At 38.9% G+C, this 13,352-nt stretch overlaps 1 protein-coding gene across 2 annotated transcripts in view; it reads right to left on the bottom strand.

Moving 5' to 3' along the window:
- The window catches only part of LAP3 (leucine aminopeptidase 3), a 31,827-nt gene that overhangs the window by 10,478 nt on the left and 7,997 nt on the right, over window positions 1–13,352 (bottom strand). Inside the window, exons 1-6 of one of the 2 annotated variants that reach the window (XM_039326511.1) lie at window positions 10,202–10,359; window positions 9,700–9,815; window positions 8,506–8,560; window positions 6,330–6,435; window positions 5,118–5,277; window positions 894–1,058 (exon numbers count right to left, since the gene is read on the bottom strand). In XM_039326511.1, coding sequence (XP_039182445.1) covers window positions 894–1,058; window positions 5,118–5,277; window positions 6,330–6,435; window positions 8,506–8,560; window positions 9,700–9,815; window positions 10,202–10,240 — 641 coding nt within the window. In that variant the 5' untranslated portion in view covers window positions 10,241–10,359. Of the gene's footprint in view, window positions 1–893; window positions 1,059–5,117; window positions 5,278–6,329; window positions 6,436–8,505; window positions 8,561–9,699; window positions 9,816–10,201; window positions 10,360–13,352 lie in introns of those variants that run through there. The other variant, XM_039326510.1, reaches the window with a different exon arrangement.

The following is a 13,352-nucleotide window of genomic DNA, read 5'->3' as shown; positions in this document are numbered from 1 at the left end:
TGCACAAAAATTAAGTGCACAACTGTCTATTACCTGAAGGGCTCCTTCTAGTCCCAGCAATAACATCTACAATCTCAGTACATCTATTTTGCCAGGATGCACTACAAAGTGAAAATAAGCAAGGGCTATGTGGAAGAACTTCAGCCATTTCAATATTAATACAACTTTTGACTGTAAAAGAACTTGCAAATTATGTATGTTGTGATAGTTGTAAAGCAGATCACTGACATGACTGACCTAATTTTACAACCTTTTTTGTGTCAGTCATAAAGTGAACACCAATATAAAACAAACCTTTTATTTGCTATGGTTTGAAAATGGGAAGTAAATGCTGAGAGACTGACAAGTAAGCTATCCAGTGTCCTGCTTGAACAGACAAAGTAAACCTAAGCTTGACAAGGGAAATGGGATAGAAATTCAGGAGTTTGGTTTCTCCATCAGAGGCAGCAAAGTAAAAAGACTAATTATTCTACAGCAATTAAAAGATGTAAGGGAGATATGATTTTGACAAAATGGAAACTATGGGGAATTTCTATAGGAGGTCTATATTAACAATGGGGTAAGGTTTAGGTTAGGTTGCATAGGTTAATAGGTTCAGATGCATAAGCCAATATTTCTCAACCTTAGTAATTTTAAGAAGCGTGGGCTTCTTAAAGCCAATGCTGGCTGGAGAATTCTGGGAGTTTAAGTCCACATTTCTTAAAGTTGCCAAGGAGAAGAAACACTGGTGTAAGCTATTTGATGCATAGAGATAATGTTAAGTCCATACAAGATACTGGTGTCTCAAATGCTAAGCTAGCAAGGGTCATATGAATAACTTACTAAGGCCCAGCTCTATTTAATCATTCTTAAAAATATGCTTACCAACCAAAGACCTCTTAAACTGAACTTACCTTTTATGAATAGTCACGTTGCTACCGAAGCTTTTTAATTTGTCCTCAATGATGGTAGCAAATTTGGTTGGTGTGATATGGTTTGCAGGGCCTTCCATAAGATATCTGGCCAGGTTCTGGCCTTCTGCATAGCGAATCCCTTTCTGCCAGGCATCAATTCCATCACTAAGTAGAACACAGAACATTTATCTATTAAATACTACTGCAGAGTTTCTTTATAGTGGCAAACAAAACAGAACTGTAGAACTTTACATTCATTAAAGGGAAGATCAAGCTCAAAAATCCAGTCTGGGAACCATATGAGTCTTCAAAGACAACAAATGTCTAGAGGACAGGGTAGAAAGCATATCCAAAGAATTGCAGCTTCTGCCAGGATTATTTCTTTCTAGGGAGATGCTCCAAATGACAAGGAGCTCTAAGGAAGAGAGCTGATTTTTTTGAAGCTGAACAGCTCACACAAGATAATATTGGCCTGGACTTCTGGAGAAGAAATGGCAGATTGAAGACTTATGACTGTGGTGGAATGAACAGTCGGCAGGTAGGCTCTTTGGTAATTCCTCTCTGGACAAGAGGACTTGGGATTGCCTATGAATGCTCCAGATAGTCTTTGTAAGGAGATCACAAGATAATAGTCTCCAGTAGTTTATTTCTCTGGGAGAAGAAGAAATAACCATCTTGCTTAAACCATAGTCAGCACCTTTGAGGACACTGGGATCACATGTTTCCTTTTCTTTTGGAAATTGCTTAATTGTTCTCGGCTATTAGTAACCTTCAGATCAACATATTTTGCAACACTGGGTGAGTTTCCTTCAGTTCTTAGTGAAATAAGTTTTAAACATGTTTAAGAACTTTAAAAATGTTATTTTGGAATAAAGAGCAAATAGTGATTAGAATTTAGATTTTAAAAAATTATAAATGGATTAAAGAGCCAGATGGATCAGAAATAAGATTTTGGAATTAATTATAAAAGTTCTTCCCATAGGAAAATGCTTTTGTTTTGAATTCTTAAAAAATGATACGATGGGACTTTGAAGGCTTTACATTTCAGAGAAGTGACAAGGAAGGGACAATTAAAGAATATTTAAATTCAACTCACAAATACAAAATGAAGCAAAATATTTTAACATTGAACATACTGAAGGTTATTTTTGAACAATGTACTCAGAAGTTAATTTTAAGAGTATCTTCCTCCATAGATAAACTGTTTAAAAGATTTTATGGAACAGAAATAAGTTTTACCTGGTAAGACTGAGATTGATCTGAAAGGAGATTTGAAAATGACAATCTATAAGAATGACATGGAAAAGATGTTACACTAGACATGCAAGAGAAACTGGCTGATGTCTTAATAATTAAAAGGGATATACAAATTAAAAAACCAAAAGATTGGCCTGTATAATTTTCTTATCTTGGATTTACAAGGCTTGTTAAAGCTTTTAAGAATTTTTTGAGAAGAAGAAAGAGAAATGAAAAGAAAGTTCTAGAACATTAACAAAGAAGAAGTGATAGAGGTGGTTGAAGTTGCTGGAACTTTGGGCGAGAGTGATCATGCCATATTGGAATTCAGCATAATACATACTCAAGCAAAAAATCATAATCAAACCGGTGTCCTACCAGGGCTTTTTAACCAGTGGTACGGGTACCACCTGTGGTACATTGGCACCTGGCAGGTGGTACGCAACCATCCTAGAAAAGTGGTAGCGGGGAAGGGGAATAAGCTGAACTGGTGGCTGCCTGAGTGAGAGATGGCTGGAGCTGCAGGGCTTAGCAGAAGCACGAAGATCAGTGCCGCTTTCCAGCTGATTGGCGCTTCTTCGGGGTTGTCAGGGCTCAGTGGAAGCACCAGGATCAGCGCCAGGCTCCAGCTGATCCTGGCACTTCTGCTGAGCCCAGAAGAACCGCCGATCAGCTGGAATGTTGCAACATCTCCAGGGTCTTGTGTTTTCCATTCAGATGCTTGGCAACTGATTCATATTTATGATGGTCACAGTGTCCCAGGGTCATGTGAAGTGACCAAAACCTGCTGCAACCACCCAGCAGATGGGTGGAATAAAAACCAAACACTTCCCACCTCACCTTTGCTGCCAATCCCCAACAAAAATGCTCACAACAATGAAAACCTCGAACAGGAGGAAGAGCGCGGCCAGGCAAGCAGGCAGGTGTCTTGCTTGGCTCTGGCTTGGGGGGCACTTTTTTCAATTCCATTGTAACTTCAAACAGTCATTAAGCGAACTGTTGTAAGTCGAGGACTACCTGTACTTTATCACTTTTTTCCTTTTTTTGGGAGGGGTCATCAAATTTTTGACACCTTGCTAGGCGACTAGTGGTACTCGGATATTGCCATATCCTAAAAGTGGTACAATGGGTGAAAAGATTGAAAAGCCCTGTCCTAGACTTTAAAAGAGCTGATTTTTACAAAGAGAGAATGTGGGAAGGATTTCTTAATGGGGAAAACAACCTAAGATGCTTGGGAAATTCTGAGAAATCAAACAAGCCTAGTCCACAGCAGAAAAACAGGAAATCCAAAAGGAATTCAGCAAGGTTGCACAAAGATCTCTCTGATAAACTAAAAGACAAAGGGATAAATACAGAAAATGGAAAGGACACATAACTAAGACAGAATACCAACAAATAACCAGAACTTGCAAAGATGAAACCAGAAAAGCTAAGGCTTGGAATGAAATAAGATTTGCAATAAATGTCAATAATAATAATAATAATAATTTTTCTTTCAAATATTAATAGTAATAAGGTCAAGGAAATAATCATCTAACCAATAGGACAGTGGTTCTCAACCTGTGGGTCGGGACCCCATTTGGGGTCGAACGACCATTTCACGGGGGTCGCCAAACAAAGCAGTCCGCCATTTTTTCCCCCTTTTCCTTAGCTGTGCTACTCCCTTTTATTCTATTGGCTTTTGAAAGCCAATAGAATAGACTCTCTTGAATAGAGTCTAATTCTATTGGCTTTCAAAAGCCAATAGGAATTGTCCAGGCTGTCTCTGCCCTGCTGAGCCCACCAAAAGTCCCATTCTTCAAACGGTGCTGCACCAGTTGAGTAGTCCTCGACTTACGACCGGTTGGGGGTCGCGGCATTAAAAAGGTTGAGAACCACTGCAATAGGAGAAAACGGTAAGGAAATGACAGGTAACAGAGAAAAAGCAGAACTTCTCAATTCATTCTTTGCATGTGTTTTTACACAAAAAGAAAATACAGCCCAACATAACTGCAAAAGACAGACTAGGAATGCAAATTAAAATAGGCAAGGAAATAGTAAAAGAACACCTGACTGCTCTAGATGAGTTCAGATCACCAGGACTTGATGGATTACATCCTAAGTACAGAAGGACCTAGCAGAAGAGATACCAAAACCATTAAACCACATCGTTCAAAGATCCTAAAAAACTGGAGAACTACAAGAAGATTAGAAAAGACCTGATGTGGTTCCCATCTTCAAGAAAAGGAAAAAAAAACAGATCCAGGAAACTATAGACATGGCATGTCAAACTGCCAGCCCACGGGCTGGATGCATCATGCCAAAACCGTGCCCACCCCATTGCCAACAATGGGGAAAAAGTTGCGATATGTCACGTGACGTCACGACGTCGCGAGTTTGACATGCCTGCTATAGACCAATCAGCCTGACATCAATATATGGGAAGATCCTAGAAAAGATAATCAAGCAACAAATTTGCAAATAACTACAAGCAAGTGTCTATGAAGATTCTTAGTCATCCAGGTCATGGTTGTCCCAAAGGTGTTTTTTCAGGAGGAAACTGGACTTTCTTGTTTTTCTTTGAAGACATTTTGCTTCTCATCCAAGAAGCTTCTTCAGCTCTGACTGGATGGTGGGGAATGGAAGGATTTATATTTACAGCTGGTCATTGAGGCCACTTGGAGGTTTATCTCTGTCCTCAAGGTCACCTTAGTGGTGCAAATGGGTGTGGAGCCTTCTTGGTACTGCTGAAAAGACTGTGTTGTAGATTGGAGATAGATGATATCATATCCCTCCCCCTCTATTGAGAGATGCTCTTGATTCACTGGTTGATCACTGCTGAAGTATAAACCATGTTTGCATGTGGAAATGATTTATTCATTTAAGTGCAAGTTTTAATGGTGACTTTCAGTAAAGACTTCACTCAACAGCCTTTTATTTCTCAACATTTCATGGTAAACAAATTATTTCTGCAACAGAAGCACCATACCAACATCATGTCTTGGTTACCTGCCATGCAACTGAATTTCAAGGGTGGGTTTCTTTTTTTGCTTCAGTTCCTCATATTCAAAGATGCTGAGGGCAGCCCCTTCAGCTGCAGCCTGAGCATCTCCACAAGGGTCCACTTCAGCACAAGGAAGTTCTAGGTCCTGCAGCTGCCTGCATCCAGCTAAGCAATAAAACACACACTGGAAAAATTATGACCAAACAGAACCAAGGAGGAGTATTCTAGTGAACACACATCCTGCCACAAGGAGTAAAAATCAGCCAAGACAATCATTTCTGCAATCAAAGCTTTCTGAAGTGAAAATGATTAATTATATGACAATTAAATGAGTTATCTAGAAGCAACTCCCTACAAGCAATTCAAGAATGGTTAAGTGCCTTGCCCAACTTTCTCATGTTAGAAAATGATGACTGAGCAATCTCATCTGGCCAAAGTACACAATACATCAAAAAAGCAATTTTTGCAATATGCGCCTTTGTTTAGTCATGTTAAAAACTCAATTTTGCCAAGGCTACTTTATCAGCCCACTAAGTAACAGAAAAATGAAATTACAGAATTACAGGACAGAATTGGAAGTGATCTTGGAGACCTTCTAGTCCAATCCCCTATTCAAGCAGGAAACCCTATACCATTCCAGATAAATGGCTCTCTTCTTGAAAACCTCCAGTGAAGGAGCACCCATTACTTCTGTAGGCAAGCTGTTCCATTCATTAATTGTTCTCACTGTCAGGGAATTTCTCATTAGTTCTAGGTTGCATTCTCTTTGATCACTCACTCTTTTATGGAAGGCTACAAACCAGTTGCTATGCCAGTTTTGGTTCTAAAGGCTGCAAAGGGTGGGATAGTTGAAAATATGAGATTTTACATTTTGCATTTGGGCTGGATTCTGCCGTGCCTTCCCTCATGGGGCCAAGGACAAGGATCTTACACACCCATCACATTTGTGATGAACAGGCAGTTCTACCAGTTGTCATTCAAGCTGTTGAAATTCCCTTATGTGTACATCTTATGGTTGCAGAGGTCTGATCTCTTGTAAATTAAAATCATGGACTTTAAGTCCAGCAGCATTTAACCCAAGGGAGACCCATAACTGCCATCTAAGCTACTAAGCTTGACAAATGGAAACAACCTTTTAAAATACAGATTGCACTCATTATGAAAGGAATATTAGAGATTATACATTAACACAAAACTAATGTTTTAATTTTGCTAACCTGCCACAGCGGCCCGTATGTTTTCCTTGTCTTCATTCCAGTTTTCATCTATGTTCACTCCCATTGCTTTCTTTCCCAGACCAACAACTACTACATTTGGAAAGGCCTGTAACAAAACAGAAGAGAAAATCAATTAATTTTTCCTATTTTTTTTAAAAAAGTCAACCAACTAGAACTTCAAATAATGTCTTTCAAGAATAGACCAAATCTAGCATTTACTTCTTTCACATTTTAAAATATCTCTGACGGGAAGACTAAACTAGTAATATGCAATAAATGCTCTCCAAAGAATATTCCAAGGAATGAAAATGTTTTCTGTAATATCCAATATCTAACCTGTTGCATTAATGGAAAAAGGATAAGCAACAGGATGGCACATGATTGCAAGAAAATCCTAAAAGGGGAAGGCTATTTTGTTTTTTAAACAATTAATAGAGTACACGGTATCAGATCTTTTAAACACATAACTGCAACCTCAGATGTTGGGATGGTTCACTGCTTTGAACAAGGATAGCGGTAGACTTATATACCACTTCATAGTGCTTTATAACACTCTCAGAGCAATTTACAAAGTCAGCATATTGCCACCAACAATTTGGGTCCTAATTTTACCAACCTTGGAAGGATGGGAGGCTAAGTCAACTTTGAGCTGGTGAGGATCGAACTCCTGGCAGTGAGCTGAATTAGCCTGCAATATTGCATTCTAACCACTATCCCACTACAGCTTTTGATCAGGATAGGAAGATACAGATAAAGTAACACAACCCAGGAGCATGATTAAATATAAGAGTTACACACAGAAAACAGGGAAGGCGATTATAAACCAGCATCATAAACTGACATCTCTAATAACACAAAATCACATCAACCACCAAATCCACTCTTCACCTTTTTGTTCTTCACAAATAAAACTGTGGTGTCATTTTCAACTGTTAGATTTAGTTTTAGTCAAAGATTTTGATCTTTGCAGTGCTTTCCTTTTTGGAACACTGAGTCACCCTGTTGCTTCCCTGGACCTGCCCCATGGCTTTCATCAGAGCTTTCACACCCAGAAACAGTTTGCCACAGTCCCTTAGCTAAATTCTCAAGTGTCATTTAAGAGATCAAGTTTCACAGCCAATATTTGAAGAGTTGGAAGTCAACTTTAGAAGCCCTGGAACCTAGGGCTGCATTCAATGTACTCTGGAACTCAGCATTCAGAGTGCTGCCAAGTGAATGACCCAAAGCTATCTCAAAGCACAGTGAAAGGTCAGGTTCCTCACTGCTAAGAAACTTGGTTGTAAGCCAACCAGAGCAGTTTTTAAGACAGGCAGCTATATAGATAGTCCTTGACTTACCACAGTTGGGATCAGAATTTCTATTGCTAAGCAAGGTGGTGATTAAGTAATTCATGTCCAATTTTATGACCTTTTTTCCATAGCTGTTAAGTGAAGCACTGCAGATGTTAAATAAATCATGTGGTCATTAGACAAACTCAGCTTGTCCCATTGACTTTGCTTGTCAGAAGCGGGCTGGGAAGATTACAAATGGTGATAACATGATCTATAACCATCATAAATACATGCCAGTTGCCAAGTGCTCGAATTTTGATCGGTGACCATAGGGTTGATATGATAAGTTGTAAATGCAAGGACTGGTTGTAAGTTACCGTTTTAGTGCTGCTGTAACTTCAAACAGTCATTAAACAAATGATTTAAGTTGAGGACTACCTGTACAAATATTTTAATTAATCCACAAACTTTCCATCTTCTATCTCTAGATGACCTTCTCAGCATTAACTACCATAATCACTTGATTCTCAGTCTTCGCTTCAATCCTGGTTTTGCTGTCCTCTTATGAAGTCAGAACAAGCTGAGAGAGGAAGCCAAGCTCTACACTGAAAAAACTATGGGATGTACACATTTTTATTCCAGAAAGGGTTGCTACTGTTCTATAAACCTTACCAATGAGAAAGATAGTTCTGAAGAATCTATTTTTATTAGGGAGAAAGAAAAAAGTACTATGGGAACTTTCAGTTCACTGTCATATTTGTGTGATATTTTAAGTGTCTAATTCTCTTCCTCAAAATTCAACAGGAAATCCTCAAAGCTCCACCACTCTTCTTCCAGCAAAAAAACCCAAAACCTTTAAAAATTAAGAGGCACATGGTTAAATTAGTTAAATATTTATCTCCTACCTGATGCAAACCATGAAAGATGCGGGTCTTTCCTTTCTTCAGAGGTGGCCCAGAACTAGAATAGGACACAAAACAGATGTTGTCTACTCACACTAACAGCAGCTGGATCAGAAAATTAGCCTGTGAAGCTTTCCTAGAATAGGCTTCTATGTGGTTTTACCCCTACAGTAAGTGTTCCTTCTATCCATGTATTTAAGGTTCTGATTATAGTGGAAAGTAAATATGCTCAATAAATCAACCTGTGAATGGCAGGATTCTTGTTTTATGCTGAGAGAGAGACTCTCTCTAGAACAGCAGATGATGAGATAAAGCCTTTAGATCAGCGTTTCTCAATCTTGGCAAGATGTGTGGACTTCAACTCGCAGAATTCCCCAGCCAACATGGGAGTTGAAGTCCACACATTTTAAAGTTGTCAAGGTTGAGAACCACTGCTTTAAATCAAGTGGTTCTCAGGTTCGCAAGAGGTTTGAACCAATCAGGCCTACCATTGTCTCCACCAATAATTCATTTGCATCAATAAAGCCTTTATCATTATCTAAGTTCTACTTTTTAAATCCTCATTCACACAGCCCCCACTTTGATTTTATAAAAAACATCCAACATGAACAAGATATTAGCATCATTTAGTAACTTGCTAATCACCAGATTCTAATCAGTGAACCATTAAAGCTATGCATACTTCGGATTCTCTTCCAAAAGATGCTTCAGAGGGCCATGCATGTAAAACAGCAGTGTTTTAAAACAAATCTTTTTGGGGAACTTCATGGCAGCTACAAAAAGAACATGCATTCTCCTGAAAAAAGAGTTGCATAATTTATATGAACATTATATTCAGGTTCATCAAGGCACCTGTATGCAAACTTTTTGGGAATCAGATCTGAAGTGTTACAGGACCCGTTTGATTATGACTGTTAGCCCACCTCTCTTTTCTAGTCACCTGCTCTTAACTTGAAATTGAGAACACCTGATATAATGGACTTTTGGCCAAGCCCAAAAAAGGGAGGTGGCTTCCTTGCAAACAGAGGGGGAAATAGAATCGGCATTATTTGAATGGCAAAAAAAAAAAAAAAAAAATGAATGTAGAGAAAGGGAAAAACTTCTGCAGCTACCTGCAAAATATACTTAAGGCCAAATATTTTTCCTGTCATTTTGCAACAGTTTAATAAAGAGAATGAAATGCAACCAGTTGCTTACATGGCCAGTAACTCCTTCAGCTTCCCATTGACTTGTTTGTCAAAAGCCTCTCCTGCATCAGACAACTGAGAAGGTTCATCATCACCGTAGCTGGCAAAGGATCCAAGAATGAGACCCTACAGAAGGTGGAGGATTCGTTAAGTAACATCCATAAAACAATGGCAGATCCCTTCCACAGGATCAAGACTGAAGGGCAAAACATTTCCACCACAGATTCACAGGTTTTATATTGTATCATTTTCATGGAGCAACATTCTCTTCTACTGAAACCAGGTCACTGTGAGATATATTAACTTTTAATTAATAGGTTAATTTCACCTAAACTTATCATCCTCTTAAACATGCTCATGACAGGGCAGTCTTCAGAAAGAAAAGGCTATGCAGTGAAAGATCCTACACAAATTGGGAAATAGGCAAAAATCCCTATTTAGATCATGGAACTGTGCAAATTCCTACTTCCAGCCCTTAATGGCTTCTTGCCCCAAGATCCGAGACCACTTACCTTTCCGGCATGAAGACTATCGCTCTGTTGATGAGGCATTGTCTGCAAAACTGCTGCTTCTGGCACTTTCAGCTCACTACCAGCGGAAGATTTTATAGCAGGGAGGATATCTCAGTCCCACCTCCAAGACTGAACTCTGCCCCACGTGAAAGCGGAAGGAACAGCAGGGCGTGAGCCATTGCCAACCCTCAAGGAGCTCAGTGCTGCCTTGCCGGAAAATTTCATTTTCCTTAGCTCAATTTGCCTTGGGGAAAATCTGAGGAACAAGCTAGAAGCAGGATTCAGCAGGTTCAGAAAGTGCCAAGACCATATGAACTGAAACAGCCTATGGTCTAGTCCAGTGTTTCTTAATCTTAGTAACTTTAAGATATATGGACTTCAGCTCCCTGAATTTCCCAGCCAGCATAGTCCACATATCTTAAAGTTGCTAAAGTTAGGAAGGAAACATGGTCTATTCACTTTAAAAGCTTCCAGATATTAAATCACTTGTCCCTCCAGGAGTTTTAAAGGATTTTTGCAAAAAGAAAAAAAAAAGGGGGGGGGGAGGATATTTTCAATTTTTGGAAGACTGGCAACAGTAGACCTCTTTTTTTCTGTTTTGTCACATATGCCCAGTTTTTTCTTGTCTTACTCTACACAAAATATTGTTTTGTAATTATTGCCCTAAAAGTGGCTGAAAACCACACTTCCTCATGATTTAAAGATTAAGAAACCTGATCTCTTAGAGCAAGGCTGTTCTGAATTAAACCATATTTTGGGTGTAGGCGGACTCAAGCTAAAGCTGCAGATAAGGCTGGAAAAAAAGCTGCTCCCAGTCACTGAGGAAAATATAAAGCTAGATGTGATTTAATCCTCTGAGATCATATGCAAAATCAATACAATTTAGTCACTTAGTTCATCAGCAAAATAGCAAATTGGACCAAGAGCACACGATTCCTGATCCATCCTAGTTACAGGCAAAGCTAGAATGGCCTCAGCTGGATCCCAACTATTGGGAACATAGCTAGGAAAGGATGGCTCATCTCAATGTGATCAATCTCCTGGCCTCCAGATGTACTGGATTACAACTCCCATCCTCTCCAGTCATTGGCCATATTGCTGGGGATAATGAGACCTGATCTCAAAACATGCTAAGCATCAGACACAAGCAATAGACTATAATATAGACACAATACCATACAAAATTGTATTACAACACAATACAATAAAACAATACAACACAAAGAATACAATACACACACAAGTAACAACATAATCAAACCAGTGTCTTAGAACTTTAAAAGATGAACTCAGAAAAAGCTTGGGAAGGATCCCATGGATCAAAATCTTAAAGGGGAAGCCAACTCAAGAAGCTTGGGAAACTGAAAAATATGATCATAAAAGCCCAGTCCAGCACAATACCACTGAAAAAGGAAAACAAGAAATCCAAGAAGAAACCATTATGGTTGCACAAAGAACTCTCGGACAAACTGGAAAGAGGGATACATAACTAAGGCAGAATACCAACAAATAGCCTGAACCTGTAAAGACAAAGTTAGAAAAGCTAAGGCTCAGAATGAAGTAAGACTTTCAATAAATATCAACAACAATTTAAAAAGTTTCTTTCAAAATATAAAAAAACAAGATAAAAGTCAAAGAAATTGGTTCACTAATGGGAGATGATGGCAAGAAAGTAATGACGAGTAGAGAGAAAGCAGAACTGTTTAACTCATTCTTGGCATCTGTCTTCACTAAAAAAGATAATACGATCCAACTTACCAAAAATAGAACTGAAAAAATTAGAATAGGAATGCAAAATAAAATAAGCAAACACAGGGTAAGAGAACACCTCTCAACTCTAGACAAATCACCGGGTCCTGATGAATTACATTCCAGAGTTCTGAGGGAACTGGCAGACATGATCTCTGAACCACTGATCCATATCTTTTAAAATTCTTGGAGTACCAGGGAACTACTTGAGGATTGGAAATGAGCTGATGTTGTTCCCATCTTCAAAAAAGAGAAAGAAAACAATCCAGGAAACTTCAGACCAATTAGCCTGACATCAATACTTGGGAAGATCTTGGAAAAGATAATAAGCAACAAATCTGCCAACACCTAGAAGCAAACAAAATTATAACCAGAAGCCAACCTGGCTTCATCAAGAACATATCAAGCAAAACAAACCTTATTTCATTAACTGATGGTATAAAAATGTTACTACACTAAAGAAGTTATGTGATATGGCCTTACAGGTACCATTCATTAATTGCATACCCTTCTATGACATTCATGAGTTTTGTTCATTTATACTAGTTGTGGCCTTCATACCATCCTAAGCTTGCATAAACAAAGCATTGCAACCTTAGCTGACCAAATCCTGTGGGCTGAACAGAGATATCCAGACTCACTACTCATTGTAGTAGGAGATTTTAACAGTGCTAACCGAAGCCAGGATTCAGAGCTGCCAAGATACATTCAGCATGTCAGCTCTCACTAGACGCAATAATATTTTAGACCACCACTACTCAATATTAAAAGATGCTTATCGCTTGTTACTAAGAGCACTCTGGGGCACTCTGATCACTGTACCTGTTTATAGACAAAGACTTAAAATCATAAAACCAATAGTTAAAAGTGAAATCTTGGACTGAAGAGGCTTGCCTTGACTGCACAAACTGGAGCATTTCCAGAGCTCATCAGTGGTTTTGAATCAACTCAGTGAGACTATGATATCATACGTTAGCTTTTGTGAGGACCAATGTGTGTCAACCAAAACCTTACGCATATACACTAATAATAAACCTAGGTTCACAGTTAAACTCAAACAACTCCGTTGTGCCAAAGAGGAAGGGGATTGAATGCTCTACAATCAGGCCAGGAAAGTATTATGTCCCTTCTTGCTTCAAATGCTCTATTAACATCCTGGGGCCCAGAAATCGTCCTCTCCAAACTGACTCAGCTAGCTGTGCCTGATCCACTTGCAGATGGATTATAAGCTTTCTAACAGATAACGAAGCAGCAAGCTAAGTTAGGTAAAACCATATTGAATACTTGTTCAATTAGCACAGGAGCTCCCCCAGGGCTGCGTGATCTCTCTCCATTACTCTTTTCTCTATATACCAATGACTGCATCTTGAAGGACTCCTCTGTTAAAATATTGAAGTTTGCA

This window comes from Crotalus tigris, unplaced genomic scaffold (assembly GCF_016545835.1).
Source record: "Crotalus tigris isolate CLP2741 ecotype Arizona unplaced genomic scaffold, ASM1654583v1 scf7180000024341.3516292, whole genome shotgun sequence".
NCBI classification, from domain to species: domain Eukaryota; kingdom Metazoa; phylum Chordata; class Lepidosauria; order Squamata; family Viperidae; genus Crotalus; species Crotalus tigris.
This window is presented reverse-complemented; position numbering and strand designations above follow the sequence as displayed.